We start from the raw sequence: 21,399 nt of genomic DNA on the forward strand, positions 1-21,399 counted from the left end.
GGGCAATTAACTAGTTAAAGAAAATAAACAGAAAAAGGAAAGGAAGAAACATGAAATAACAAAAAGAAAATAAAAAAATTCCGGTTCAGAAACCTTGTAGAAGCTTCCTAAAACCGTGAAAAACCGGCTAAAGACCTCTTTCCCAAAACTGGAAAGGCTGAAAACGCCTAAACGCGGTACAGCGACATTTTGAGGCAGAGCGTCAGATAGGGATTTCCGGGAGTCCCCGCCTCCTTTTCTGACCGTTGGTGCGTGGCCTCCCCTTCCAAATTTGCTCTTCAACACGAAAGAGAAAAAAAAGAAGCCCGGCCCAGTAGCCCACGCAGTCGTCCGTCTTCCTCCACATCCCCGTCTCCAAGAACACGGGTGGGGGGAAAACCAATCCGCCGCCGACGCCGCCCCCTCATCCCCGTCTCTCCCAATCTTTTCTTCCCTCTCCCGCACCCCGTGGCTTCCGCCGTGGGCCGATTGAGTGTTCCAGAATTCTTCGTCCGCCGTCCGTCCCCGCACTCACGCACGCGTACACCTATCTTCCTCCTTCGCCTGGTTCGTGTACGGCTCAGAGCGGAGCAGGGGACTGATCGATGTAAGGTTCGGCTTCCAATCCATCCAGGCCGCCGGCCGGTCCACCGAGGGGAGAGTCCAAGTCGTCCAGGCGAAACCCTAGACGCCGCGGGGATGGAGCATCTCCGCCGCCTCGCCCAGTTCTTGCTCGCCTCAGCTCGCGGGGATGGAGCAGGACGGCGCCGCCCAGGCCCAGGACGACGGCGCCGTGGACGGCTGGGCGCACGACGGCACGGAGACTCCTCCCCTACAGCACCCCGGCGGAGTGCCCCGGGGCCGTTGACCCCCCTCCTTGCCGGCGTCTCCGCCGCCGCCTCCGCGCAGCCGCTCGTGAGCGACCCTCAACTACGACTGTGCGTGCCCTTCAACCCTCTGTCTCGAATCCATGGATTGTATTTGTCATTTGTTTCTGATTTGAGCGTCCGTGGATGGTGGCAGCGGTGGGGAGGAGCCCTTCGACGACCTTGACGCCTGCTCCGTCGACCACAACCACTGCTTCCGCAAGAAAGGTACTAAACCAACCGCACATCCCTCCTCAGGAATCAGAAACAACCATACATGCTGCCATGAACAACCCATACATTACATTGCGTTGTTAGGACAAGCGAACTCATATGGTAGTAATGATTAATAGATGAGCAGCCGCGGATTCAGCAAGTGGCTAGAGAATTTCAGAATCCAGACTGTTGCTGCATAGATCTACTCTGCTCCGCCATTTGGTAACTAATGGCAATGCAGTAGCTGTGTAGTTCACGGTTTATGCAGCAGCTGTTCTTCTACCAATCTGTTGCTCGATTGTGTGTGGTTGGTTAATTTACTGGGTAAACTGCACAGCTCAGTAGCATGCAATGCGCTGGGATGACCGGACAAGTCACATGTTCAGTAGCCATTCCCTGCCTGCCTGTGGCTATGCGTTCCAGCGATTTCCTTCTAAATTCCACTTGTTATGTGCAGCCGCATGGATTGGGGATATGTACTTCGGTTTGGGTTCATCAAAAGCGGCAATTTTTGCGCATTTGTATTAACTATCGAGGATCTCAAGTTCACATGGATCACACTATGATCAAGTGCATTCTAGTGCTGTGATGATTGTGACGGAAAATGTTAGCAGCAGAAGCAATCGCTACGTAAGTGATAGCCTGTATGATGTCTCTTTTGATCTTGCTTTGTTTATTTTTCAAATCATTAATATTTCCATTGCTTTTCTTCTTGCATAATTACTCTAATCTCCAGCAATTTTCTGTTGTTGATAAAAATTGGTAGTATATGCACTGTGATCATGAAATTGTATTGGACAGAATAGGGAAAAGGTCATTTGATTAATGGAATAGATGATGCCTTAACTCTGTTCAAGATAGGTCTCAGCTGTGATCATGAAATTGTATTGGGCAGAATAGGGAAAAGGTCATTTGATTAATGGAATAGATGATGCCTAACTCTGTTCAAGATAGTTCTCAGCTGTGATAATGAAATTGTACTGAGCAAAACAAGGAAAATGTTATTTGTTTAATGGAATAGATTATGCCCTCGTGACAGGTCTCAGCTCCAATATTAAAAATCAGTGCACCTGAACTGCGACACAATTTTTCTCATTTGGAACTGCGGTTATAAGGTATCTAATCTGAAAGCGAAATCATCAGGTATGGAAATGCTTGACCAGTTCTGTAAATTACATAGTACAACATTATCAGTTTGTTTTTTGCATTATTTCCCAGTTCTCTTGCGGTGCTATTCAACAACCTATCTTCCTGCCTACTAGATGAAAGAGGGTTTTTGTTTACTTAACATGGTTGCCTTGTTAACAAAGTCATAGTTTCTATCAGTTATTTTTTATACACTACCTAAGGAACAACTCATCTTCCTACCTACCAGATATACTACTGCTTGATTGCATAGCTCCCTGCTTAAGAAGCTCCACCATTCTTTTATATGATCCTAAAAAGTTTGAGTTCTAATTTTGTGGAAAGACACGCACAGTGCTGAAAAGAAACATTAACTCTTGGGTTATCACTAAGGGAATATGCCTTATTAGTGTACTCTTATGGTGGTTATTATTGCTCAACGTTGTGAGGAAAAAGAAGAATACCACGTTTTTGTCTTAGAAAAGGGTTGTGGCAAACTTTTCATAAGCGCACCCTGTTATAAGAAATGGAAGTATAGATAATTAGACTAGCTGCATATTTCCTTTGTTATATATGTAATCCAGAAGTGCAGGTTTGTGAACTGAAAAAATGGTGGCTCCATGCAGGATTTTGACCTCCATACGAAATCTGCAAGGGTAACAACAACAAAGGAAACTGGTGTAAGATTGAGTACTAAGGCTCGAAGATGAGCTACCATCAAGATTATGTCTCGACAATGAAGTATAGTGTGAGCAATTATTTTTCTTTTATACATCAATTAAGTACAAAGTGATCAACATATTTGTCTTAGATATTAAGAAAACTTTTAGTAATGTCATCTGCCGTATAGACTTAACTTTGTCTCATCTAGTTAATCAGAGCACAAAGAGTGAATATCAAATTGGCTAACTTGAATTATCTGGAACTTTCACCATACCATCTGTACAGTATCCATTAAAATCTGAAATTGGCTCAGTAGTGGCCTTCCCTACTGATTTTCACTTAAAAAAATCTCAAACTTAAGACTGCAATGCAATATGGGTGCATGTCATTTTTATGATGCCCGAGTAACTGAGAAAAAATAAGTTCATCTATAGTTCCGTTGTGAGTAAACTAAGAAGGGTAAAGTTGTGAAGAAGAAACACAACGATCAACAGTAGTTATATCTTTATTTTTGAATTAAACTAAACTTGCCATGGTAGCTATATTTTAGAAAAATCTAATTTTGTAGCAGGGCGCTAAGTTTGACTTAACCTGCAAAAAGTTAAATCAGATTGTAGCACGAACATAGAGGTAAATATTTTGATGGCAAGCTGATATGAATGTTTCTAGAATAAGGATATTTGATAAACTTACACACTTTACTGGCCTGATTGATCTAAAAAATTATTGTCATGCATCCACATTATATTTCTATAAAGTTGGTACTATATATAAATTCGAGAGGTGATATAAACAAAGCAGTACGTAAACATGCAAAAAATGTCAGAAGAATATCATATTAGTTTCATAATCACAGTTATGCAAGAGAATACAAAAATAAGGTGGACTATTGCTTGAATCTCGAAATAACACATGATCCATATTAAGTTAATTACCAATACGATGTCATTTACATAGTACTTAAGATAATATTCCTCCAAACCTGATGAAAGTTCTTTTACGCTTGAGATCTTTGTTAAAAGGAAATACAAATTTAGTATTTTTGCAATATAACTGGTGTTGGCTGTTATGCAGGATTTTTTTTACCGAACTCACAGAAGTAGATTGTGTATCCCATGCAACGTTCAACCTAATGGACATCGAGGGAACCACTTTGAGTACGCAATTGTTTGTGTGGAGGAAAATGCATGGTACTAAAGCTAACCTTCCTCTGGTCCAGATGAAATCAAGGCAACTGGGTCTTCTATCTTCAAGCATCAATTTGTTAGTTTTTCTTGGCTTCAGTGCATCCCCTCATATTACTGTTTTTAAACTACATTGCAGTGTGCTAATTATTTTCTAAAAAAATTACAGTGTATTAATTAAGTAAAACTTATTTGAAGTAGATGTAGCACGACCTTTAGGATTTTGCACACAGACCACACCAATTTCGAGTAGTCGTACTTCTACATATCTGCTCACCAAATAAGCTGCATGGTTATTATGAACGTGGTAAACTCTGAAGCTATTTTCTTTATTAGTCCGAAAAGAAACTGAACTATTTGTGTGGGGCCAGAGAAGCGTACTTTCAATAAAAATTGCAATTGATTGGGCAAGAGAAATCAACTCAATACTGCAATTTTCCATATGAAGTAGTAAGACTACCCACAGTGGGAGTAACATAGGTCGTAACATCACACATATCTAGGCAAAATAGATGTTCTGGCAAGTAATTAATGAAGAAAGAGAGTCATGTGGTAACATAGCTAATTACTAGTAGTATGAGTAACATCACACATATCAAGGCAAGATGAGTCTACAACCTAATAAATGAAGTGTTGCATGACACCACATATATGTTACTCCCCAGTATAGAGGTAGTAACATAGACTAGTAACATATGCATGTTACTAGTCTAAGTTACTCCCCACTGTGGCTAGTCTAAGAGGAGGCGTACCATTGTAAATCGATGTAGGCTGAAGGCTAGTTGCATCTTTGGCGTGTGATCAAACCCGGCAAGTTGCAACTATGTGGAGCATCCACACTACTGCCACCACATGCTTGCTAAAACGCTGATCTGACCTTCCCTGTACATCGGCCACATATTCGGCGAGAATGTTTGATGGCAAGCTGGGGCAATTGTTGTTGTATTGAGTATCCAGATGATAACCGTCATGAAAATCACGACATGGATCGATGTGCCCATCATGTTTGGTAGTAGATGATGCATTATTTGAGCTTGATAGAGTATGATTATATCCCACACGGTCTTGTTTGCATCAAAAGTGTGGCCCACTTTGGGTTTGGGGAAGAATGCACCAACCATTTTGGTAGTGGGCATCTCAACAGTTATTTGGGCCTCATTCCTCTAATACGCTAGTAATTGTCTCCTTTCCCGTATTTCTCTTAGTCTCACTCCCATACACTTCATGATCAGAGGGAGGGAATGTTAGCAGCCATGGTGGCAGTGTCCCCTTCGGCCGTTCATGCAACTTGAGAGGATGAAGCCTCTAGTGATGTCGCGCGAAAGGCATCTGCACCAGTGAGTTTGCCACCATCCTAGCCGTGACGACAATGCGACAGAGCATATAGTGGAGGGCAGAGCAAGACGGCCGAGGGAGATGGCTCATCAGAAGAATACACGACACGCGGATGACCAGTGTAGTAGAGAAGAGGATGAGGGGGAATCACTGGGGAAGCCTCAGGGGACGAGCCAGGTGAGGTAGTCTCAGGTAATGAACGAGGCGAGAAAGCCGCAGGTGATGACGAGCTTGATAAAGAAGCGGTTAGAGGTAGAAGAAACCTCAATCCCTAGGAAGTAGCGAAGAGGACCAAGATCAGACATAAGAAACCCAATATGATGAGCCTTCACAAAGGCAATGTACTTAGAGTCATTGCAGAGATGATCGACATATAGAAGAAGAGTTTGACCACGAGTTGAAAGGTGGACAAGAATTGTAGGATCATGAGATTGCCGAAAACTAGCCGCAATCACCACTGAGACAAAATGCTCAAACTAGGCACGAAGGGTTTGCTTAAGGCCATAAAAGAGCGATGAAGACGACAAACCATGCCATCAGGAAGAGAATACCTAGGTGGTGGCTATATGTAGACCTCATGCAACAGGGAGGAAGATAAATGATATCCCACATGCCTATTCGCGCAAGAGCAACAATCTCCTCTACAATGCATGCTGCTATTCATGATGAACAAATGCGTCAGACTAAGAAGTCGTCTCGAGAAAAGCGACGATGGAATAACCAATAACCATAGCGGCCAATAGGCAAAAGCGAGCAAGCTCGGAAGCCATAAGTAGGCCGAGCTTTAGGTGGTGCATTGCCAACAAGAAAGGCCATAGTAGTCGAGGGAGATGGCTCATTAGAAGGATCCACAACACATGGACCACAAGTGTAGTGAAGAAGATGATAAAGGGGAATCATCGGGGAAACCTCATGGATGAGCGAGGTGAGGTCGCCTCAGGTAATGAACGAGGTGGGGAAGCCGCACGTGGCGACGTGTGGGGTCTATAACAGTAGTACGTGAGGATAAGCTAGGATAGGTGAGCGAGGGCAATAAATGAGTGATAAGTGTATTAGGAGAACTGAGGGAAGAAATATCCTCAATGGGGGAGGCCGAAGGAGAGGATGGACGTGGATAGAAAGGACGAGACTCAATCAAAAGTCACATCAAGAAATGCCCATCCGATGACTAACAAGATCCCAACACTGATAGCCCTTGTGCTCATCACTGTAACCTAAGAAGACACATTCAACAGATTGATCAAACAGTTTGGTTCGTGAAGAACGTAGCAAACACAACCAAACAAATGAAGTGTTTAGTAGTTAGGAGAGAGTGCTCATAAAGACGCTCGAGAGGAATGTCGCCATGTAGAGCCGAGGAAGGATGAATGTTGATGAGATAGGTGGCCACGATCAACGCGCTAGCCGCCTCACGAATGTGACGATGCTTGCGCTCAACAACCCCATTCCAAGCATGAGCCCGGGACAAGAGAACTGAGCTAGTGTGCTTTGCTCAACAAGGAATCTGGGCAGCAAATGAGAGTTACACACAAGCAGAATCTGCACGAAAGACATGGATAATAGTGGAAAACTGGGTATGAACCAAGGCGGCAAACTTCTTATAGATAGATAAGACCTCACTAGAAGAAGACATAAAATATATCGACTTGTGTCGAGAGAAGTAATTGTAAAGATAATATAGTGGCGATGACCTCCTTTAGAGGCGAAGGGAGCTGGGTCCCAAACATTAGAGTGAACAAGATTGGAAGGACACTGTGACATAGTCTCGCTATGAGGATATGGTAACTGAACGTGTTTACCTAGCCGACAAACTTGACCGTCTAAAGTTACATTGCGAGAGACAGATCCTAGAAGACCACATCGTTCTAAGGATGAGAGATGAGAGCCACACATGTGACTGAGACAATGATGCCACAAAGAGTCGGTAGACAAGGTAAGAGAGTCGAAGAGACTGGCGGATGTGGTAGCGGAAGGAAGAAGAAACCTGGCAAGCTTCAGAGGCCGTGCGAGTCACAACGTTGAGGGCCAACACCAAGTAGAGCACCCGTGTGCCGATCCTAAATCAGAACAAGAGTCAAAGTCAAGAATATTGGAATAATAAAAATATTGTTTGGTTCAATGATACATCTGCTTGGGTTCTAGGACGGAGTTAAACTTGAGATTGGGCACTTGGATTTGTGATATTTAGGGTGTAAACATGAGCTTGAAACTGGAGAACGGTGTAACATGATCAACCTGAGATATATTGAATTTATATAGGTATAGTATGATTAGCATGAATGCGGTATTGATGGACTTTTGGATCATCTTGGATATTACTAGTTGGATTCTAGGTTAGAGATAACTTGAGCACTTGGATTTGTGATATTTTGACCTAAGCATAGTAGCTTGTATGGTGCCCCAAATGGATATGGGCATGCAGATGATCCGATCGTAGTTGGTAGACCGCGATGATTTTGCTAGCCCTCCCCAAGAATGTTACCAGTACAAGATCATCATGGGAGGATGATTTGGATGAATTAGAATAAATGACAATTTCAGTGGTATGAGTCTTGTTGGAGCAGTTGATGTTGCTTTTATTATGTGTTTGTGGTTCTTTAGATCAGTAGTAAGAGGAGGGTACGGCTTATGAAGTGATATTATATTGGTGAATAAATAGATCTTTACTAACCTTGAAACAGTTTGGATTTACTTAGATTATTGTGATCTTGAAAAAAATCTGCTGGATAAATAACTTCTAATTTTTGGATCTATAGTCATCCAGTGGAAGCTTGCTTTATACTGGACTTAGATAACAATGATAGTGGGCTTGGCTGGATCATAATTATGATTTGCACTAGATGCACACTTTTAGAGATTGAAACTAGAGAACTTTAGGGTGTAGTATGATCAGTCGAAGATATATTGGATTTAATATGAATATAAATGATCAACGTGATTGTGAAAATTGATGGAAGAACACAAAGATATTCGAGTAACAAAAATGTTGTTTGTGTTAGGTCCAATGATATATCTGCTTGGATTCTAGTTCTAGGTCGGAGTTAAACTTGAGATTGGGCACTTGGGTTTGTGATATTTTGACATAAGGTTCAAAACCGGAGAACTTAGGGTGTAGCTTGATCAACCTGTGATGTATTGAATTTACATAGGTATAGTATGATTAGCATGCATGCGGTATTGGTGGACTATTGGATGATCTTAGATATTACTAGTTGGATTCTAGGTTGGAGATAACATGAGCACCTGGATTTGTGATATTTTGACCTAAGCTTAGTAGCTTGTATGCGCCCCATATGGATATGAGCATGGAGATGATACAAACGGATTGTAGTTGGTAGACATTGATGATTTTAGCTAGCCCTCACCTATAATGTTACGAGTACAAAATCATCATGGGAGGTGGTTTGGATTAATTAGAATAGATGATCATTTCAGTGGTATGAGCCTTGTTGGAGCAGCTGATCTTGCTTTTATTATATGTCTGTGCTCCTTTAGATGCAGTAGGAGGAGGAGGGTAGTAATTATGACGTGATATTATATTGGTGGATAAATACATCTATAATAACCTTGGAACAGTTTGGATTTACTTAGATGATTGTAATCTTGAAAACAAATCTGGTGGATAGATAACTTTTAATTTTTGGATCTATAGTCATCCAGTGGAAGCTTTACTCGATCGCTTGAAGATCGACATTGCCGCAACGGCTTGGCGCAAAGCCCGATGTGGCTGATAGGGTTTTCACCCTCTCGCACACCTCCCGTGCATTGTTCCTTCCCCGCCAATTCGGCTTGGTGTCCTTCTATTGTTTGCGGGTTCTGTGCCACTGACTTGATCCGGCATCACACGTTCTCTCGACATGTGTCCTTGGCCGTGGCGGTAGGCAACGTCGTGCTCTCGGGCTGTGTCTCGTGGGTTAGCCATTGTGGTGTCGACTGCCTATGTGGCTATGGAGGCACCCAGCAGGGAAACACGAGATGTTGTGGGATTGAGGCATCACACATAGCAACCCGTAGCCAGGCAAAGGATGCTGGTCGGACTAGCAGGGAGCGGATTGCACATGAGGTATGGTGGAAGGGATGAAAACGTTGGTGGGAGCGGACTGTCAGAGCCAAGCATCGAGGGGATGGTGATCGGGAAAGGTGGAAAGATGGTTGGATCATAGTTATAATTACTACTAGATTCACACCTTTAGAGATTCAAACTGTAGAACTTTAGGGTGTAGTATGATCAATCGGAGATATATTGGATTTATATGAGTGTAATAATGATCAGCATGATTGTGAAAATTGATTGCCTATTACATCATCTCTGATTGAATAGTAGGAAGAAAACAAAGATATTAGAGTAATAGAAATGTTTGTTTGTGTTTGGCTCAATGATATTTCCGCTTGGATTCTAGGTTGGTGTTAAACTTGACGCACTTGGATTTGTGATATTTTCACATGAGCCTGAAACTGGAGAACTTTAGGGTGTAGCATCATCAACCTGAGATGTATTGGATTTATATAGGTATAGTATATGACTAGCTTGAATGCGGTATTGGGGGGGGGGACTATTGAATGGTTTTGGATATTACTAGTTGGATTTTAGGTTGGAGATAACTTGAGCACTTGGATTTGTGATATTTTAACCTAAGCTTAGTAGCTTGTATGTGACCCATATGGATATGAGCATGAAGATGATACAAACAGATCATAGTTGGTAGACTTTGATAATTTTGCTAGCCTTCCCAAAGAATGTTACGAGTAGAAGATCATGGGATGATGATTTGGTCTAATTAGAATAGATGACAATTTTAGTGGTATGAGCCTTGTTGGAGCAGCTGTTGTTGCTTTTATTATGTGTTTGTGCTCCTTTAGATGGAGTAGTAGAAGGGTATGACTTATGAAGTGATATTATATTGGTGGATAAATAGATCTTTATTAACCTTGGAACAATTTGGATTTACTTGGATTATTGTGATTTTGAAAAAAATTGGTGGATAATAAATTCTAATTTTTGGATCTATAGTCATCTAGTGGAGCTTGCTTTATACTGGACTTAGTTAACCATGATAGTGGGCTTGGTTGGATCATAGTTATGATTTGTACTAGATGCACACTTTTAGAGATTGAAACTGGAGAACTTTAGGGTGTAGTTTGATCAATCGGAGACATTGGATTTAATATGAATATAATGTGATCAACGATGATTGTGAAAACTGATGGAAGGAAACAAAGATATTGGAGTAATAGAAATGTTGTTTGTGTTAGGTTCAAGATATATTTGATTGGAGTCTAGTTCTAGGTCGGAGCTAAACTTGAGATTGGGCACTTAGATTTGTGATATTTTGACATGAGCTTCAAAACTGGAAAACTTTAGGGTGTAGCATGATCAACCTGAGATATATTGGATTTATATTGGCATAGTATGATAAGCATGAATGCGGTATTGATGGACTATTGGATGATCTTGGATATTACCAATCAGATTCTAGGTTGGAGATAACATGAGCACCTGGATTTGTGATATTTTGACCTAAACTTAATAGCTTGTATGCACCCCATATGGATATGAGTATGAAGATCATATAAACGGATTGTAGTTGGTAGACTTTGATGATTTTGCTAGCCCTCCCCAAGAATGTTACGAGTACAAGATCATGGGAGAATGATTTGGATTCAATAGAATAGATGATAATTTCAGTGGTATGAGCCTTTTTTGTGCGGGTATGAGCCTTGTTGGAGTAGCTGATCTTGCTTTTATTATGTGTTTGTGCTCCTTCAGATGCAGTAGTAGGAGGGTAGTAGTTGTGATGTGATATCATAATTGTGGATAAATACATCTTTAATAACCTTGGAACATTTTGGATTTACTTAGACGATTGTGATCTTGAAAACAAATTTGGTGGATAAATAACTTCTAGTTGTTGGATCTATAGTAATCCTGCGGAGGCTGAGGTAGTTGCAGAGGAGCGATGAGAAAGCACATGAGAAGCTTTACTCAATCGCCTGAAGTCGACATTGCCGCAACGGCTTGGCGCAAAGCTCGATGCGGCTGATAGGAGTTTCACCCTCTCGCACACCTCTCATGCATTGTTCCTTTCCCGCCAATTCGGCTTGGTGTCCTTCCCTTGTTTGCGGGTTCCGTTCCACTGACTTGATCCGGCATCACACGTTCTCCTGCCGTGTGTCCTTGGCCTTGGCGGTAGGTAACGTCGTGCTCTCGGGCTGTGTCTCGTGGGTTAGCCATTGCGGTGCCAACTGCCTTTGTGGCTATGGCGGCACCCAGCAGGGGAACACGAGATGTGGGATTGAGGCATCGCACATAGCAACCTGAAGCCAGGGAAAGGATGGCGGTCGGACTGGCAGGGAGCGGATTGCACATGAGGTATGGTGGAAGGGATGAAAACGTTGGTGGGAGCGTACTTGGAGCCAAGCGTCGAAGGGATGGCGTTTGGGGAAGGTGGAAAGATGGTTGGATCATAGTTATGATTACGACTAGATTCACACCTTTAGAGATTGAAACCGGAGAACTTTAGGTTGTAGCATGATCAATCTGAGATGTATTGGATTTATATAGGTGCAGTATGATTAGCATGAGTGCGGTATTGGTGGACTATTGGATGATCTTGGATATTACTAGTTGGATTCTAGGTTGGAGATAGCACTTGGATTTGTGATATTTTGACCTATGCTTAGTAGCTTGTATGTGCTCGATATGCATATGAGCATGGAGATGATACAAATGGATCATAGTTGGTAGACTTTGATGATTTTGCTAGCCCTCCCCAAGAATATTACGAGTACAAGATTATCATGGGAGGATGATTTGGATTAATTAGAATAGATGACAATTTCAGTGGTATGAACCTTGTTGGAGCAGTTGATCTTACTTTTATTATGTGTTTGTGCTCCTTTAGATGCAGTAGTAGGAGGAGACTAGTACTTATGAAGTGATATTATATTGGTGGATAAATAGATCTGTAATAATCTTGGAACTGTTTGGATTTACTTAGATGATTGTGATCTTGAAAAAAAATCTAATGGATAGTTGTATTCTAGGTTGGAGATAACTTGAGCACTTGGATTTGTGATATTTTAACCTAAGCTTAGTAGCTTGTATGTGATCCATATGGATATGCGCATGGAGATGATACAAACGGATCGTAGTTGGTAGACTTTGATGATTTTGCTAGCCTTCCCAAAGAATGTTACCAGTACAAGATCATCATGGGAGGATGATATGGATTAATTAGAATAGATGACAATTTCAGTGGTATGAGCCTTCTTGGAGCAGTTGATGTTGATTTTATTATGTGTTTGTGCTCCTTTAGATGCAGTAGTAGAAGGTTATGACTTATGAAGCGATATTATATTTGTGGATAAATAGATCTGTATTAACCTTGAAACAGTTTGGATTTACTTGGATGATTGTGATCTTGAAAAAAATCTGGTGGATAATGAATTCTAATTTTTGGATCTATAGTCATGCAATGGAGCTTGCTTTATAGTAGACTTAGATAACCATGATAGTGGGCTTGGTTGGATCGTAGTTATGATTTGTACTAGATGCACACTTTTAGAGATTGAAACTAGAGAACTTTAGGGTGTAGTTTGATCAATCGAAGATATATTGGATTTAATATGAATATAATGTGATCAGCGTGATTATGAAAATTGATGGAAGAAAACAAAGATATTGGAGTAATAGAAATGTTGTTTGTGTTAGGTTCAAGATATATCTGATTGGATTCTAGTTCTAGGTGGGAGCTAAACTTGAGATTGGGCACTTAAATTTGTGATATTTTGACATGAGCTTCAAAACTGGAGAACTTTAGGGTGTAGCATGAACAACCTGAGATATATTGGATTTATATTGGCATAGTATGATACGCATGAATGCGGTATTGATGGACCATTGGATGATCTTGGATATTACCAATCGGATTCTAGGTTGGAGATAACATGAACACCTGGATTTGTGATATTTTGACCTAAACTTAATAGCTTGTATGCACGCCATATGGATATGAGTATGGAGATCATACAAACGGATTGTAGTTGGTAGACTTTGATGATTTTGCCAGCCCTCCCCAAGAATGTTACGAGTACAAAATCATCATGGGAGAATGATTTGGATTCAATAGAATAGATGATAATTTCAGTGGTATGAGCCTTGTTGGAGTAGCTGATCTTGCTTTTATTATGTGTTTGTGCTCCTTTAGATGAAGTAGTAGTAGGAGGGTAGTAGTTATGATGTGATATCATAATTGTGGATAAATACATCTTTAATAACCTTGGAACATTTTGGATTTACTTAGACGATTGTGATCTTGAAAACAAATTTGGTGGATAAATAACTTCTAATTGTTGGATCTATAGTAATCCAGCGGAGGCTGAGGTAGTTGCAGAGGAGCGATGAGAAAGCACATGAGAAGCTTTACTCGATCGCCTGAAGATCGACATTGCCGCAACGGCTTGGCGCAAAGCTCGATGCGGCTGATAGGGTTTTCACCCTCTCGCACACCTCTCATGCATTGTTCCTTTCCCGCCAATTCGGCTTGGTGTCCTTCCCTTGTTTGCGGGTTCCATGCCACTGACTTGATCCGGCATCACACGTTCTCCCGCCGTGTGTCCTTGGCCTTGGCGGTAGGTAACGTCGTGCTCTCGGGCTGTGTCTCGTGGGTTAGCCATTGCGGTGCCAACTGCCTTTGTGGCTATGGCGGCACCCAGCAGGGGAACACGAGATGTGGGATTGAGGCATCGCACATAGCAACCTGAAGCCAAGAAAAGGATGGCGGTCGGACTGGCAGGGAGCGGATTGCACATGAGGTATGGTGGAAGGGATGAAAACGTTGGTGGGAGCGTACTTGGAGCCAAGCGTCGAAGGGATGGCGATTGGGGAAGGTCGAAAGATGGTTGGATCATAGTTATGATTATTACTAGATTCACACCTTTAGAGATTGAAACCGGAGAACTTTAGGTTGTAGCATGATCAATCTGAGATGTATTGGATTTGTATATGTATAGTATGATTAGCATGAGTGCGGTATTGGTGGACTATTGGATGATCTTGGATATTACTAGTTGGATTTTAGGTTGGATATAACTTGAGCACTTGGATTTGTGATATTTTAACCTAAGCTTAGTAGCTTGTATGTGCTCGATATGTATATGAGCATGGAGATGATACAAATGGATTGTAGTTGGTAGACTTTGATGATTTTGCTAGCCCTCCCCAAGAATATTACAAGTACAAGATTATCATGGGAGGATGATTTGGATTAATTAGAATAGATGACAATTTCAGTGGTATGAACCTTGTTGGAGCAGTTGATCTTACTTTTATTATGTGTTTGTGCTCCTTTAGATGCAGTAGTAGGAGGAGACTAGTACTTATGAAGTGATATTATATTGGTGGATAAATAGTTTTTCTGTTTGGATTTACCTAGATGATTGTGATCTTGAAAAAAAATCTGGTGGATAGTTGTATTCTAGGTTGGAGATAACTTGAGCACTTGGATTTGTGATATTTTAACCTAAGCTTAGTAGCTTGTATGTGACCCATATGGATATGCGCATGGAGATGATACAAACGGATCGTAGTTGGTAGACTTTGATGGTTTTGGTAGCCCTCCCCAACGAGTACAATATCATCATGGGAGAATGATTTGGATTAATTAGAATAGATGACAATTTCAGTGGTGTGAGCCTTGTTGGAGCAGCTGATCTAGCTTTTATTATTTGTTTTTGCTCCTTTACATGCAGTAGTAGGAGGAGACTAGTACTTATGAAGTGATATTATATTGGTGGATAAATAGATTTTAATAACCTTGGAACGGTTTGGATTTGCTAAGATGGTGATCTTGGAAAAAATCTGGTGGATAAATAACTTCTAATTTTTGGATCTAGTCATCCGGTGGAAGCTTGCTTTATACGGGACTTAGATAACCATGATAGTGGACTTGGTTTGGATCATAGTTATGATTTATACTAGATGCACACTTTTAGAGATTGAAACCGGAGAACTTTAGGGTGTAGTATGATCAATCGGAGATATATTGGATTTATATATGTAATATTATCAACATGATTGTGAAAATTGATGAACTATTACATCATCTTGGATTGCATTAGTAGGAAGAAAACAAAGATTTTCGAGTAATAGAAATGTTATTTGTCTTAGGTTTAATGATATATGCGCTTGGATTCTAGGTGGAGTTAAACTTGAGATTGGGCACTTGTATTTATGTTATTTTGACATGAGTTTTTAACCGGAGAACTTTAGGGTGTAGCATGATCAACCTGAGATATATTGAATTTATATAGGTATAATATGATTAGCATGAATACCTATTGGTGGACTATTGGATGATCTTGGATATTATTAGTTGGATTTTAGGTTGGATATAACATGAGCACCTGGATTTGGGATATTTTGACCTAACCTTAGTAGCTTGTATGCGCCCCATATGGATACGAGCATCCAGAAACAAGAACCTAGGGGAAAACCATGCTCTCACAACGATTAGGCAGATCTGGCCTTTCGTTTCATTGGCTTGATGCGTTTTCGGCCGTTGGATCTCGCTTCTAGACGATCTGGGCCGCTGGATCAAGAAATGGCGCTGTAGGAATGAATAGTTATCTCTCGTTCGTGCCACCGCGCGTAATTACTGTGCCCCGTCGAGGGCATTTTTGTCATTTCGCGTACTCCTTCATAAAAAGGAAGCAACGTGGTCACTGGAAACCTAGCCTCTTCCTCACTCGCGCCTCCTTCCCCATCCTCGCATCCCAGCCCCATCCCCTAACCCTAGCTCCTCCCGCCGTTGCCCGTCCTCCCGCAGCCCATCCCGTCGCCAGGCGCGCGCTGCCGCCACCCTTCTTCCTCCCCTCCTACCATTCCCCTCCCCCAGGCCCGTCTTGATCGACCAAGCTCAGGCACGCCGTCGGCTCCCGAGCCCTCCTGCTCCGACCCCGCATAGGGCGCGTCAATGGCCGGAGCAGAGGAGGAGATCCAGGGTTCGACTACAAACCCGCTACGGCCAGCTCCTCTTCCCCTCGTTTCTTGCTTCTCAGCTGTCAGGAGTGAGCTGCCTCTGCCGGTGCTTCTGCTGGGTCGGGTTCATGGTTTGCTTCCTGCGAGTTGGTTGACTTCGAGTGAGGGAGGAGATTTTTCTGGAGATTGTTGTCCTCATGAGACGGACGTGAGGAGGGGCGCGGCAGCGAAGGGGAGGGACTAGTTCCCCGTCGTCATGCGGGCACGCATGCTGTGTATTTAGGAGGCTCGGTCCTCCTCTGGACTTGGCTCCGGCGCCATGTTGTTGTTACTGATCTTTGTAGCGTTGCAGGTTCCGGCCGGATCTGAGAGTAAAAGTGACAGTACCACTACCACCTCTTCCGTCTACATTTCCTTCTAGGAGGCGCTTCAGATCAAATCGGGCATTAAAACACGGCTTCAGATGCTGGTCCTGTTACTTTTGCTTCAGGGTAGGCTTCAAACTTTGGCTGATTAGGATCGACTGTAATTCATTTTTCCTTTTGAGTGTCGGCTGTAATTTTTGGTGCAGGGAGAACACATTCTTGTCAGAAAGCCTCAGGTTTGGCACCCAAGACGGACGCCTGTATAGGCCTACAGGTAATCAGACCCGGCCGTGGGAAAATAAATCCCTCCCACTTGTCGAATCCACTTCACATTGTTACACTTCTGTTCCTTGCACTCATCCAATTATTATCATAGCCTTGTAGCAGTAGGAAACTAGGAATCTGTATGACTCGAGAATGAACTCAAGTGCAGCACTAATTGCAGGGTAATGAGATTTCTTTTAGGAATTTTACATGAAACGGTTCAATTTCTGCATGATTAGGAGACAATTCTGATGTTTCAAACACATACATTTGATTTGAGCTTTTTTAGCTTGACATTGATCCAACTGGAGCAGGCATGCTTTACATTTCTTACATACTAATCTGATCAAATCAGATTTCTGTTGTACCTTCGGATCATTTTTATCTTAATGTTAGTTCAATACGTACCTTTTGCCCTTGCTGGTCTGCTGGATAAGTTGTAGATTGTGTATGGATAAGTAGGATATATGGCTGCTAGGTGCAGGTTTGTAATTTTGTTTTAATTGTAGGGACATGTAGGTCCTTTATTTGTATTTCGGGCTCTTGTACTAATGTTCAGGGCAGTGGAAATCTTGTATAATAATCTGTACGTAGTTGAGACTAACAACAGAATGATGACATGTTTGTTTTTGGGCATAAATTTATCATGGGGTGTGGGTGGGAAAGGAATAAAGAAGGTTGATATTCTTTTAATCTTTTTACTTGAACTCTACCACAGTTATATGGAATACTGTACTTCCGAACAGTTACATGGAAATGTTCACTGTCCATACGAAATGAAATCTAACTTTCTCCAAATATTGTATATTAACCAAAGATGATTTTTATTTCATCCAAATGGTTTTATAGGTACACAATGATGATGAGGTCAGAGCCTTGTTTAAGCAAGTGCAAGAAGTCCCTGGATCTTCTATAATTATTATGAAGGTGGCATCTCAGGTGATATGTGATATACTGTTAACAGTCATTATTTTCTGTTGTATCTTTATGTTACTCATGTTCAGTATTCAGCGAGTGCTTCTTCTGTACTGATATAGTTCATTTATCTAAAATCTTGCCTTTCTGTTCTTTGTAGAGCTGACATCTAGAGGATCAGTTGCTCCGTGACAAGCATGGCAACATGGCATCACTGCAAAGTCGAGACTGTAGCGTTCAAAGAAGGCACCAAAAGGTTAGTGTGTATTGGTAGAAGTTCTACAGCTTCAGGGAACTAAAACTTCATTGGACGATGTAGCAATCATATACTGTTTAGCAAAGTGCAAAATGTTGCAGGAGCTATATAAAATTTAAGTCTTAGCATTTTCTTCAATGGAATCATTTATTGCTGTCAGTTATACTTATACTGTACTAAATAGTTGAATGTTGCATTTCGAATTCAAGAACAAACTTTTTCTTCCTATATTGAATATTGATATATGTGTCGGGATGCTGAGGGGATTCGGCCGGTCTCTCCCTGAGCTAGCGTGCCGCCGAACGGCAGGGGCCATTTCGACTTGGTTTCTGGCGTGCGACCGAGATCTGCTCTGTGCAGTGCTGGAAAACTAGACGGTTTCAATCGAGATCTGTTCGTTCGTTCGATCGAAGCTGATTCAGTTGAGCCCTTATATTGTTGTTGTGGCTTCCAATAATTGATGCGTAACAGTTCTGAGATACACATACTGATGCTCCTTCATGCAATCAACTAGCTAAGCTAGGTTAACATTTGGTCTTCCAAATGGATACTAGCCCCACCAACATTAGGGATTCACTTTAGCTATATCATCATTAGTAGATTCTCTGGTTAGTTTTTGCACTTCTCCATCTCAAACTTGCTAATTCCGTTTATTAGTATTTTGTATCATTATCTTAACCTTGGTAGGCTGATGGTTGATTTTGTACTCCCTTTTGTATATTATCCCTTTTGCATTCTGAGTTTATTTTTTTCATATGTGTTCATCAAATTCGGCCTCTGGGTGGCAGGATTAGCCGATTTAAAGCATTCTCTGCGCAAACATTAGTCGCTGCTATCCAAAAACCTGTAGAACTAGCTTGCTGTATAATTATTTTAACTCACATACATAACGGGTAAATAAGCACAAATTGAAAAGGAACCCCTAGGTTTTCTTTAGGTGTGCTCATTTTTATACATTAGTAGATAGAGTTACATAAGTTTGCCTCTACCACTACTGATATCAGCAATAAAATTTAACTGCTTTTTAGTTCTAGGTTGAAAATGATGCTGAAGTTCTAAAGATTCTGTTTGACTGGATTTTCTTATTGATGTGCAGCTGAATTAGGGAAGGATGCCGGAGTTACATGTACACAACCCTTATTCTGCTAACTATGGCTCTCTTTTGTTGATCGCTTGCCTTTTGGAAGCTGTTGGCCTTTGGTTACCCCAAGGGGAAATTTTCTGGCTTGCTTCACGGGCCGTAGCTCCTCCTTCCCCAACCCCACTTTGTCTCCCCTGTGATTTGCCTGTTCCTGATCTTAGTGGCTGGCATGTCTCAAATTTTCATTGGGCAGGGCTACTAACGTAAAGGAGCAAACTGGAAATTCCACCTGCATATTTTAGGCAATTATTCATGTTTTGTAAACCCTTTGTGTGCATATGGTAAGCATGAACTTGTCCCTGCAGCTCATGATAAGAGTAGGACCTTAAATTCGCCAGAATGAGTTCTTATTTTGATTATCTATGAAGTCTTATTTTGATTATCTTTCACTTTACTATAAGATAATAAATCTGGGAAGCTAAAGCTTAACAAGTTTCAAAATGAGTTTGCCTCCTTTCTCACTCTATATATTGTATTCTTTGGTCATTTTATACCAAGATCTTGCCCATGTCCCTGAACTTGTTGATTTTGTAGGGTTCTTGCAGATCATGTTGGCCATTCCGGGGCATTGGAGTGGGCCAACTTCGTGACGACGGGCAAGATGGAGCTGATCGGCTGCTCGGCGGCGACCATGAGGTGAGGCATGGTGCCAGTGGCAGCGGGTGCAGGAAGCAGCAACATTAGAGATGGGCACCGAGGTACACTGTTCACTCCCTCTGAAGGAAGAATCGATGTAGTAGCTAGCATTCATTTTTAGATGCTATGTATCTTTCTGATTGTTTGGGCAGTAGAGAGCTATTTATCTGTAAACATCTGCAGTAGAGAGCTATGTATCTGTAAACATTAAATATTGTTGCATCAAAGAGCAGTAGCACCTCCTTGTCATTGTCAATACCTGTTGATATTGTGTAGTGCATCATGATCAGCTACACTGCAAACATCTGCAAATATTACTCTTGCGTTAATCATTGTATATTTTATTCCTGTTTTAGATGTTTCTCTTCAAGAGATGCTTGCACTTTAGTCTGAGAATTTTATTCCTGTCCAATCAGTAGTATGTGTTAGAATGTGTACGAGAACAGGGAGCAAGTATGGTAGGCAGTGCCAGATTTAATTAGCAATTAGACTGAAAGACCATACTCATAGGCAATGATGCTGATGTCTCATTCATTATTTGTTACCAGATCATATCCATAAAAACGTACTACTTAATCGAGTCTTGGATGACCTGCATGTTCTACTTATAAAACCATTATTTTCTGTAACGACCTGCTTCACAATGATGCGGTCCAAATCAGATATCTTTTCTTTTGTTAGCAAGCATTCATATGAAACCCAATATTTGATAGTAGTTACCGAGAAAGATATTGTTGCATGTACATCCACACATTATATTAATTAGTTAAGTTTATCTTTCAGTAGAAACCCTTATTTTTCCATCTTCTGATCTCAGATTTCAGCTTCTGACCACATAACAATCCAAGCATCCTTCTTTTTTGTTGAATTAAGGACTTGTTCTCACCGTGGTTGATGCTTGATGTAGTGGAGGTGTATTGAGACATAGGATATGGAGTCTCAGTTCTGATATGTACATGAATCTCCTTTTATTTTGTCATGCTACTGGTAGTTCTCATAGGGTGCCTCTATTTCTTGCCTTCAGCGACCAGACTCGCTGAAGGGGCGGGCGAACTGGGCCGGCCCACGAGCGCGGGAAGCCGAAGCCTCTTTTCACTGTTTTTTTACGTCTTCTGTTTTCTTTTTCTTTTTCTTTTATTTTTTTTTCTTTTATTCTAAATATATATATTTGTTTCCCTTATGAGGTAAAAAGAAAATTAATGAACCTGCAAATATCGGCAAAACAACAACACACTCTTCAAAAAAATTTGAAAAAATGTTGAACAACTATTTTAAAAATGTCGAAGAAGTATTTAAATAGTGTTGAACAAGTATTTGAAAAAATGTTGATCATGTTATAAAAATGCTGAACAAGCATTTGAAAAATGTTGAACAAGTATTTGTGAATGTTGAACAAGTTTCTGAAAGATGTTGAACACGTATTTGAAAAAAAAGTTGTTCGTGTATATAAAAATGTTAAAAAGTATTTGAAAAATA

The 21,399-nt window shown here is 41.2% G+C and overlaps 1 protein-coding gene across 6 annotated transcripts; it reads left to right on the forward strand.

Moving 5' to 3' along the window:
• Positions 1-239: 239 nt before the first annotated feature.
• LOC109780288 (uncharacterized) lies at positions 240-20,179 on the forward strand. 6 transcript variants are annotated; one of them, XM_073505385.1, is made up of 12 exons: positions 314-917; positions 1,003-1,073; positions 1,519-1,691; positions 2,101-2,204; positions 2,813-2,934; positions 3,924-4,039; positions 16,699-16,837; positions 16,918-16,985; positions 17,825-17,914; positions 18,051-18,146; positions 19,243-19,568; positions 19,822-20,179. In XM_073505385.1, exons 1-3 carry the CDS (start codon positions 679-681, stop codon positions 1,587-1,589), a joined length of 381 nt encoding a protein of 126 aa, XP_073361486.1. In that variant the 5' UTR covers positions 314-678; the 3' UTR covers positions 1,590-1,691; positions 2,101-2,204; positions 2,813-2,934; positions 3,924-4,039; positions 16,699-16,837; positions 16,918-16,985; positions 17,825-17,914; positions 18,051-18,146; positions 19,243-19,568; positions 19,822-20,179. The 6 variants fall into 6 exon arrangements, with proteins under 6 accessions (XP_073361488.1, XP_073361486.1, XP_073361485.1 ...); XM_073505384.1 differs by having other exon boundaries at positions 3,924-4,112; positions 19,822-20,001; XM_073505382.1 differs by having other exon boundaries at positions 3,924-4,112; positions 19,243-20,179.
• Positions 20,180-21,399: the final 1,220 nt, after the last annotated feature.

Source organism: Aegilops tauschii, chromosome 7, assembly GCF_002575655.3.
Source record: "Aegilops tauschii subsp. strangulata cultivar AL8/78 chromosome 7, Aet v6.0, whole genome shotgun sequence".
Taxonomy (NCBI): Eukaryota; Viridiplantae; Streptophyta; class Magnoliopsida; order Poales; family Poaceae; genus Aegilops; species Aegilops tauschii.

What these genes read in the sequence shown, in the direction of transcription:
- LOC109780288 (XM_073505387.1), top strand. Translation starts at nt 679, where the DNA reads ATGGAGCATCTCCGCCGCCTCGCCCAGTTCTTGCTCGCCTCAGCTCGC. An exon ending in AGCGACCCTCAACTACGACT is followed by an intron (nt 918 to 1,002) that starts GTGCGTGCCCTT and finishes GGATGGTGGCAG; the next exon opens with CGGTGGGGAGGAGCCCTTCG. An exon ending in CCACTGCTTCCGCAAGAAAG is followed by an intron (nt 1,074 to 1,518) that starts GTACTAAACCAA and finishes TGTTATGTGCAG; the next exon opens with CCGCATGGATTGGGGATATG.